Raw genomic sequence first — 10,815 nt, 5'->3', positions numbered from 1 at the left:
GACATTATCACGGTGCTGAATGATAATAAATACTGATGCAGAATTCTAAACTCAGGGAAAATATACATTAAAAAGGAAACTTATACCCCAAATTTATTTCCTGAATTTAAACATTATATCTCTATAGAGTACCTTAACTAAGCAATTTGGAAAAAATTCCAGCAAATAATAGTAATGAGAACTCAGTCTGAAAACAGTCAAAGACTGAATAGGTTCTCAAGCAAAAGGAATAAGTAGTTTGGTTTGCTTATTTTCCTATTCACTTTATGTCTCACAACATTTATAGAAGGCCCAGGTCTGTTTCACAAAGTGAAAGGAATAAAGTTTCTGCCTCTTAAAAAGCCATCCACTAGAAAGCCACTAAATCATACCAGAGAAGACATGAATCCAAATCCCGACTCTTCCACTTTCTAGGTTTATGATTTGGAAAATATCTTCCTATACCTCCATGGATCTTAATAGTTCATTTCAAAAATAGAAGTGATTTATGTGAACTTACAAACTACACCATTTTAAAGGGGTGTTTTTACTAAAATACATATGAAATGTTTTTATCTATGCCAAAGAAATACATTATACAGATGACTAAGAAGCTTTACTCACTTGACTTCCTCTGTGACTTCTGATTTTTACCAAATTGTTCTAGGCTAGAGCATAGAGTAACACTGGCTGTCCCTAGGACGGCACTACAAATCCTCCCTGGTAGGAAGGGGTGGATTTTCTGAAAATCAAATCAGCAGCTCCCTATTGTGTCTAACATAAGACAAATTCCACTGTCCACCAGCCTCCTGATTGGAGACTCAGACAAAACATGCATCTGGTCAGCACATCGGGGAACTAAGTCCTTGCAGGAGGGCTATGCTTTGTCTCTCTTCTCATTCAGTGGGAAATGAAGAAAATAAGCACCTCTTTGAACCTAGAGATGAAGCTTGGTGGATGCAGAGGCACCTTACAGCCAGGTCCTGGATGACCTCTGAAGTGATACTGTCCTGCTGCCCTAGATTATGTGCCAAGCTCTGGAAAGTCACCCATCTAGTACTTCATGCAAAAGCTTTTACTCTACAAATATATCCTAGATCACTACCAAGTATATATAAATTTACAGGGCCCACACTCTTTCCCTCTTGAAAACTGGAATGGCATAGACCCATTGTCAGTCTTTCCTGATGTTCATCACAGCACTGTCAGTGAGCAAGATTCTCTTGGAAATGTAGTAGTACCAGGCTGCATGAAAATAAAATTCCTCACAGAGAGTCTTTAGAAGACAAAAAAGTGACTTCCTGCACAGTGGTAGAGCATTCATCTAGTATATTCAAGAGCCTGGGCTTGATTCCCAGTAATGAAGAAAGGAAGGATGGGAGGGAGGGAGAAAAAGAGGAAGGAAGGACTTCTTATGGGTTCTGAGAAAAATTCACATTTTTTTGACCAGTTCCAAGAAGATAATACTGCACTAACAACTAAATTGAGTCACGTCAAATATAGCTCAATAAGCATGATATCATTAAAAAATTCAAATAGAGAAACTACTGAATTTCTTTCACTAGAGTATATAATGGTTAAAAATTTAATCAGTTGTTTTATGTCAATTACTGTTGTATAAGTTGTATTCTAAAATGGTACAGATCAGGAACCCTGAGAAGTACATCAAGACAGACTTGACTGCAGCAAGCTAATCGTGGAAGGGGATGCTGTCAGTATCGATTCCTGTACAGAAATGAAGCAGGGTTGAAAAAGAAAAATAGTTCAAATGTAAGGCAGCCACAGAAAAAAATCCTCAAGCCACCTCACAGATAAGAGCTCTGGACCATGAAAAGTTATTAAGAATTGTCTGAAAGATAGGAAATACCCTGAAATAGACAAATCATTGGTGGCAAGATTCCCTCCAAAAAGGTAGCATGAACTTGGAGAAAGCAGCTCCTTAGCAAGAACAGTTCATAAAGGAGACTCACTGAAAGCCCTGTACCCAAGGTCCTATCAGCACCTAGTGGGTGCATGTTTAGGGATAGACCATAATACCCAGCAAATCCCTCTTCAGAAAGGAGTTTGTGTGTCATTGACCATTGAGACTCTACTTTCTTGAACTACATTCAAAAGAATTACTAAGCATGATTTTTTGAATTGCTTTTGCCCAACTGCACAGAAATGAACTAACTATCATTTCTGGAAATCTGGACACTAAGGCAAAGATACCTTTTATCCCTAGTTAGATTTCACTTGCCAGTTTCTTTTTTCAAAGCAGCATATGTTAATCTGCACCAAGCAGATTTGATGATACTTTCACAAGTGATATCTTGCCTCTGCAAGGTCATGTCACAAAATCTGATGGATTCTGGATGCCACATGAACTGTTGAAACTCAGGGTGTGCTCATTCGCCAGAACAGAATAGAAGGATGAGAGACAGGATCCTTCCTTGCACCAGAGCTTTCACCCTCTGTGAAGTGTAGACATGAAATAATGCATTGGACTCCGGGTAGAGCTGAATGAATCCAAGATACTTCTGACAATTAGCCACAGCAGTTTTAGCATCTTCCTGTTAAAATTATACTTCTGTTCACCAACAAGTATTGTCCATTTTGTAGTTAAAGTGCTTATGTTTATAACACCATTTCAGAGAGCTTAGGTCTACCCTACAAAAGGAACTCTGCCTTTACTTGACTCTCTCCAACCTCTATCTTCTTTACTATTAAGTTGAGAATAAGAAAAATGTTCAATTTTTTTGGCATGTTCTCCTTTTCAGTCTGAGTTTTCTTACCTGGGCATTTCAGAAATATGGACATCACAACTCTGTATTCTCTGTAGCTGAAGTTTTTGCTTTCCAACATTTGACTCACTATTTCCAGATCAGTAAGGGCAGCTCCATTCATGTAGAGGATGTATTTCCAGCCTTTTGATGATTCCTTAGTTGTGATGCAATTTTAGCAGGTATCAAAAATAATATAAGCAAGACTTGCAAGGAAGTCATAGGCATGTATGTCTCCCCACTTACTTATTCCAATGGTTGCAAAATTTACTCTGAATCCCTTAATGACAACAAACAATTCTTTCTGAAGTATGTTCAAAACCATTTGTGGGCTGGTGGAAAGGCTCAAGTGGTAGAGTCCCTACCTAGAAATCATGAGGCCCTGACATCAAGTCCCAGTACTGCAAAAATCCAAACCAAAACACAAAAGAACACATTTGTCATGTTTTTTTAGGACCCTGTTGAACTTTATGTTGTACTACAATTGTATAAGTAACCAAAAGTATTCTTAGGAAGTGTATAGCTACGGTGCACATGAGCGCACCGGGTATGAGTAGCACAGACATGTGAACCTTTCCACTGTCTTCATCAGTGTATGCCTATTCATTTTCTTATTGCTCTAGAGCAAGACCCAGTGAAGCATAACTACACAAAAGAAAGCCCCCTGACTTAAGACTCTGTTCAACTTAGTATACCTTTTTTGATCTCATAATTAAGGACACTATTAAAATAGTATAAAGTAAATATGTATCTGTGTACTCATAAAAAGGCATTCAAAGTGGTCCTGATTAAGGTGAGAGGGGTTTTAGTCCCACAGCTCTGCACACAGCATCTTTGACCTCCTTGTTCCTAAGGCTGTACACCACAGGATTTAGCAAAGGAGTGATGACAGTGTAGGTCACTGAGATGAGTCTGTCCTGTCCCAGAGAACTCTGGGACTTAGGCTTCAGGTAGATGATAGAGGCACAGCCATAGTGGATGATGACCACTGTGAGGTGGGAGGCACAGGTAGCAAAGGCCTTCTTCCTCCCCTCAGCTGAAGCAATCTTAAGGATGGTGGATATGATGAGGACATAAGAGATGAATACCAGGCCCATGGGTAGAACAAGCACACAGACACTGACAACAAAGTTGATGATCTCATTGACAGTGGTGTCTGTGCAGGTCAGCTTCAGCAGGGGTCTCACATCACAAAAGAAGTGGGAGATGACAAAGCCATCACAAAAGGGCAGGCCAAACACAGATGTTACCTGGACAATGGCCATGCCCAGTCCAGTTCCTAATGACCCAGAGGCCAAGTGGACACAGGCCCTCTTACCCATGATGACTGAATACCTTAGGGGGTTGCAGATGGCCACATAGCGATCATATCCCATGGCTGTGAGCAGGAAGCAGTTGTTGATGCCAAAAGTTAGATAAAAGAAGAGCTGGGTGGCACAACCTTGAAAAGAAATCATCTGGTGAGGATTCAGGAGGCCAAAAAGCATACGCGGAATGACGGCCACAGTGTAGCAGGTCTCAGAGATGAACAGCGTGCTTAGGAAGAAGTACATGGGAATACGAAGCCGTCGGTCAAGATGTATAATGGTCACAATAATCATGTTTCCAGACAGAGTCAGTAGGTACAATGCTAGAAAAACAACAAAGAAGATAAGCCTGTACTGCCACCCAAAGCTGGAGAAACCTTCAAAGAGGAACTCAGTCACAAAAGTGGAGTTTGATTTTAGCATTGAGACAAGGGCAGGTTAGAAGCAGTTGGGAAGAGGAAGAAAAGGTGTGACGAGTTAAACTTGAAACAGAAGATTAGACCAAGGCCTTTAACGGCCTTCAGTGTGTGTCCACTCTGAGCAAGCTCCAGACCCCAGAGTCACCAATGTTCATGTTCAGTTATTGTCCAGTTTCTCTCCTCTTTGCCCACTCTCTTCTTTGGTACTGTTCAAGGGTTACCCTGGGTCCTGAGATTGAGATTAGAGATGGAGATGAGAGGCAAGGTAGAAAGAAATTGGTAGAAACTGTTACCTGATTTCAACATACCAGTTGTGTAGCCTGAAATCATAATTGCTATACTATATGTTAATTCTGTGTTCAGATTTATAAGGATATTGAAAAATGATGTTCAAATCCTTTCCGAAAATTGTCATCTCTTGGTAATATTTGTTTAAAAACATCCATCGTAACTGTTGAAAGACATCTCCTTGTGGTTTGACTTGTATTTCTCTAATGATTAGTGATTTTTGAATACTTTTCATATACCTGAATTGAAAGCAGAGCCTCAGGGTGGTAGGTATCTGTACACTTATGTTTATTGTGATACACTGCACTATAGAAAACTTACGGAAATCACTTGGATGTTCATAAACAGGTGAATAAGGAAAATGTGATATATACATGGAATAAAATGTTTTCAGCCTTAAACAAAAGAAATCATTCATTTGCAACAACATGGATAAACCTAGAGGATATTAGGGTAAGTGAAATATGCTAGCCACAGAAGAACAAATGCTACATGATTTCATGCATATGTGGAAAAGAAAAAAGAAAAATGATTTAAAAAGAGAGTAATATTTACCAGGTTACAAAACAATATAAAAAGGGAGTTGTAATTCAAGGGCTATAAAGTTTTAGCAATGTACAATGAATTTTTAAAATCTCCCATACAACATAGTACATATAGTCAATAATACTACATTGTAAAATTAAAAATTTCTTAAGAGAATTGATTTCGTACTAAGGGTCTCACTACAAAAGAAAAAAAAAACACAAGGATCACAAGGAAATGATTGAAGGTGCTAGAAAGGCCTTTACCTTGATTGTGGTGATAATTTAGTAGGTGTATTCCTCTGGTCAAACTCATCAGAAGTATGCATAAAATGTATAGTTGATTGGACATCAGTTATGCCTCAATAAAACTGTTAAATCAAGAAACAACTACTTGGACGTTGGAGAGCTGAGTCTAGATAAGAGAGAGGCAAGTGAGACATCAAATATACCCAGCTTTAGAAATTCCTCAACATGTCTTCAGTTAGTCCCCCAAGAGCCAATGAACAGCGAGTTAGTGAAAGATAAGAAATTGTCTGAGACTCTTTCTACCCTGTCAGAACCATTCAGTACCCAGTACTCCACAATGTCCCTGGAATGAGTTCCCCCCAGACTCCTAGTCTAGTCCTAGCCATCACTGCCCAAAGCCCAGCACCTGCCATCCCATGTCATCCTGAAAGAGAAGAAAAAAGAAAACTTTTTCTGGCTAGTTTTATCATAGACACTACAACAACTTCCCTCTAGCATCATGAAAGATGATTGCATAATGCACTATAGATATTAAGCTTGTCTCCTTGAATTTGAGTCACAGAAATGAAAGGTAATAGAATAAGCCTGATGATGTCCCTTCAAGCAGACAATGGGCTCTCCTAGTGTGACAGCAAAGAGAATATTCATTTTATTAGAGAAGGACCAGATGTCCTATGTTTTACTTCATTTCTGCATATTCTACCCTGGATTAGGAATAAAAAGGGGCTGGCCCATCTAGTAAAGTCTTATACAATTGAACCCAGCTTTGGAGAGTATAGTGTTCAGATTTAACCTTGTACTTATCAGGTTTAACCATTACCTTTATTCAGAAAGTTGAGAGTCAATTGAACTACTTCCCTTCCTTTTTCCACCCACCCCAAAGGTTGTGCCTCCAGAGACTCTCTCCTCTCTGACTCATCTTCTTTATACTTTCTACCAACACCTAGCTTCTGATGCCTATCCTCATTCACCATGCCACTGAAATTGCCTTTTAACTCATTTTCCTAATATCAGTTGATCACAGCAATGTCTTCTTCTTGACTGTTGCCATTAGGTTCTTCTGAATTAGCTGCTCATTGAACACTCCTGTATAAATACCTTTCAATTGCTCTTCAAAATTTTCAGCACAATATTCAAAGTCACTTTCAGTTGATTACAGTAATATAGCACAGAGTTGTCATGAAGATTAAATAGATTGATGTATGTGAAGAATTTGATCTGGCATTCAAAACACAGGAAGCCCTTAACAAATCATAGTGATTATTTCTTTCTATTTTTCACAAACAAGTAACTTTAAATATGTAAGGGAGACAGAGTAGGATTGGAGGTGAGAGAATCAATCAAACATTCCTCAATTTGTAAACAATCCTTTTAAGTACACCTCAAACTTGGTTTTACAGATTTTATCATTTCCCTTTTATATGCTCATATGGATTTTTTCACACTCTTTAAAGCCCTTTCTGAAAGTGCATCAATCAGATTTATATACTGCTGTATATGCTGTCCTACATGGGTGTGCATTAGGTAGAAGACAAGTTTTAATTTAATTCCTATCCTGGTAATGCTCAACATTTTACTTCTCCCTTGGATCAGTTTCTGGGCTTTTTCCATTGTTTTGTTTTATTGTAGTAGTACTGGGGTTTGTACTCAGGGTCCCTCACTTTCTAGGTGGTGCTCTACTACTTGAACTATGCTTCCAGCCCTCTCCTTTGGATCAGAATAGGTCATCCAACTAATATAACTAGGAAAAATCTGAAGTGATATACACAGCCATTGCTGTGTTACAGTTGATGGTTTGGAGCCCACTAATATTAAATCATAGTCTCATTACACTTACATACATTCAAATTCATGCACATTGTTCTTAAAGTTAATTCCAGTTTACTGATCAGAATACCTTATTCATGCCTATGGCCTGTACTCCTGATTCCTCCTCCTCAAGACAATTAGTCAATTGTAAATTACTAACACCCTAAAAAAACTCTACCCCAGCATTAGTTTATGGGAAATTCTAACAGAATAATCAGTAAAGGAGTGCAAAGTGGAGTGATACATTAAAATCACTGGTAAGAATAGGATTATTCATTTAGGTTCTAGGAAATACAGGTTATGAGGAAAAGACAAGAGAAAAAAGACAAGAAATGCAGAGATGGACAAAACCTACAAAATTCAGATAATAAATTTTGAGTTGGAACTTTTATAGCCTTTACTTTTTTCCCCAAATATGACAAAAAAGCAAAACAAGATCTGTCCCTGGCCCAATCTTAGATGAATATATTCTTCATATTTTTTTCCTAGCAAAGGAAACTTACCCTGTTGCTTCCTGAATTTTTTAACCTATAGTTTATGTTAAAAACAAACCAAAATTTTCTGTAATTTTACCCAGCAAGACCATTTCTTAAGTTTAATGTGTTCATTAGTTACAAAGTATAAGTATTATATTAGTGCTAGGAAGAAAAAAATGACCAAGATGATCTTCACACTCATGGAGCTTACACTCTTGAATAGCCTTTGGTATCAGACTCAGTTAAAGATCTTTCAAGCATTCTATGTTGCTCTTCTCTACATTACATAATACATTCATCTACATTTTCAGATTCCTAAAAGTCATATTCTTCCCTATGAGAGACTATGTATCTCTTCTTCTATAGACTTTCACTGGTCATGAGATAACTGAGTGTATGCCCTAGGAAACATCTCCCATCCTAGCATGCCCTATTCTACGAAGACACTCACCAGGTAATCTTCTTCTTGCATCTTCTAGAGAGTTGAGTTCATACCTGAGTCACATTCACCATGTTGGAAATTTGGCTGTCCTAAAATATTACAGATTTCTACCAATAGTTATAAAATGTTTTCAAGACTTTCATCAATGCCACTTATAAAATTATTTAAAAACTTCCTGTTACTTTACTTTAGCTAATGTTGTAAAACAATACTATTTCCATGAATAGTTTGAGTCTCCTAATGAGAGGATCACTGAAGTCTTACTGAGAAAAGCTACTGTTTAATAGGAATCTCTTCTTGTTAGCAAATCTCAGGATACCACCAACATGCCATATCCAAAACCAAGTATTTAGACAGGAAGGAATCAATGCCTATCTCAGTCTTCCTGTATCTGAAATCAAAGTGAAGGACAGGATATGTCACAATATGTTCCACCAGATTTTTACAGGGCCACGCACTGGAAAAAGCCTATCTTCATGTCACAATGCAATAAGTCTGGATTGGGGGCTCTTAATAAGAGATCAGAGTTCTGTCCCAAATGCTGAGTGTCTCTCCCTCAAATGGTATTTACTATTCCCAAGTGGTCAATGGCAGAAGACACAGTCAAAACAGCAGAGAGCTTGGGGACCTCATTATTAAAGCACCTCATTACCAATCCTGAGAATAACACTTGGGAGAATGAGTTGACTAAGTCATTAGGAACAATCTCTGGGATGAAAAGGCTAATTTTTTTTCTTAGAGTTGGCATTGTTCCTGCTAGAATCCATGTCATGTTTTCTGTCCATTTCTCCAGTGCCAAAGGAGAGGAGCTTAAGGCTTTATGCAATGCATCTTCACATGTGAGAAATTCGAAGCAACAACTGCCAAATAAGATTTAAGCATGGATCCCTGCTGCCAGGCACGTGCAAGGATGACCTTCTAACATTCTCATTAAGTCAAATTAAAGTCACTTGATATCAGATTAAAGTCTCTTGGCAGAATCATCAATATTTCCCTGAAATCTGTTGTATGAACTTTAATACTTTTAAACTGATTTTTCTCATCTTTACTCTGGTCACCTCACAATCTACATTTATTTGATGGCATTAGCTCAGTTTTTGTCCCAGGTCTCATCCTTGCCAGGTCATATGCTACTAAATCCAATTCATTTTCCATAGCTCAAATAAATTTATATATTATAATATATAAATATATATATATATATGTTTGTGTGTGTGTGTAATTGTATATATATTATATATATATATGACTATAGTCTTAAAATATTTAACAGCTGATATTCAGTTGTTACATTTGTTTCACTGTTTAACCATTTCTTTGTATTGATCTAATAACCCTAACTGAATTGTGCTCAGATTTAGATAGACTCTTTCTCATTCATCTTTTGTACTCTTGGTATACCTAGAGCTGGGTCTTGTAAACAATAATTGCTAACAATTTTTATACTCTAGATGTGATATTATTTTTCCTAAGTCACTGATAAATAGGAAACCAGGATAAACACAGAAAGCCAATCCTCATAAATTGTTCTGTGTTGGTAGATTGTATATGATTTGAAATTGGTTTTAGTAGTAGTATTGCTAATGGTAGTAACCTCTGAAGGTTCCTTGGTAGTGGTAAAAAAAAAGGACTAAACTAGTGATATGGTTTTTCCAGGACTTAATGAGTATTTGTTGCTAACTTGGAGAGTGTTTAGATGGACCCTTTCTTATCTGGGACTCATTTATTCATTTGCAAGTGATAGTATGATAATGTGTTAGTGGTGAGGCCGATGGTGAAGATGGACTACATTATGTAAGATTATGAGCCCACAACCTGTTTCTATATAGCTTGCAAGCTGTGCAATAGTTTTCATATTTTAAATGATTGAAAACAAAGCAAAAGAAGAATAGTATTTTATGACATGAGAAAATTCTATGAAGTTCAAATTTAAGTAATCAAATATAACATTTTTTGAATCACAGCCAGACTCCCTCACTTACATATTATCTATCACTGCTTTGTGCTACTTTGGCAGAATTTAACAGTTGCAACAGAGATTATGGTTCCCACCAAAAAAATTAATATTTCCTTTTCAGGAAATATTTAAAGACTCATGATATAGAGTGTTCAGGATGAAATAAATATACACCAAACATACCATGAGAGAAGAACAAAACACCAAAAATCAAGAAGGAAAAAAACTGCTAGTTATAAACAAATCCATAAAATAACTATTGAATTTATCAGGTATAATTTTCAGATATCAATAATTATGGCCAGACCTGTGACTTATCATTATCTGATAGAATATGGGTAAGACAATAGGATATAAGCCTCTCACATACATTATCTAAGAATCCATCTAAGGTTTCTTATACCTTAGTATAAGACAGATTCAAGGAAGAGATAGTTCCTTGCTGGCTTTGAAGCACATAGTATGTGAGAGGGCCATGTGAAAAAAAAGTGGGCAACCTCTAGAAACCAAAAGCAGTCACAGTGATGTTCAGAAAGAGAAAAAATCCTCAGGTCTATAATCATGAGGAACTAAATTCTGTTAACAACATGAGTTTGGAAGTGG

At 37.2% G+C, this 10,815-nt stretch overlaps 1 protein-coding gene across 1 annotated transcript; it reads right to left on the bottom strand.

Annotated features, from left to right (window-relative positions):
* Window positions 1-3,518: 3,518 nt before the first annotated feature.
* On the bottom strand, window positions 3,519-4,471 carry LOC109699317 (olfactory receptor 10J3). Its single transcript, XM_020183958.2, has one exon. It carries the CDS (start codon window positions 4,469-4,471, stop codon window positions 3,530-3,532), a length of 942 nt encoding a protein of 313 aa, XP_020039547.1. The 3' UTR covers window positions 3,519-3,529.
* Between the last annotated feature and the right edge of the window lie 6,344 nt (window positions 4,472-10,815).

This window comes from Castor canadensis, chromosome 11, assembly GCF_047511655.1.
Source record: "Castor canadensis chromosome 11, mCasCan1.hap1v2, whole genome shotgun sequence".
NCBI classification, from domain to species: Eukaryota; Metazoa; Chordata; class Mammalia; order Rodentia; family Castoridae; genus Castor; species Castor canadensis.
This window is presented reverse-complemented; position numbering and strand designations above follow the sequence as displayed.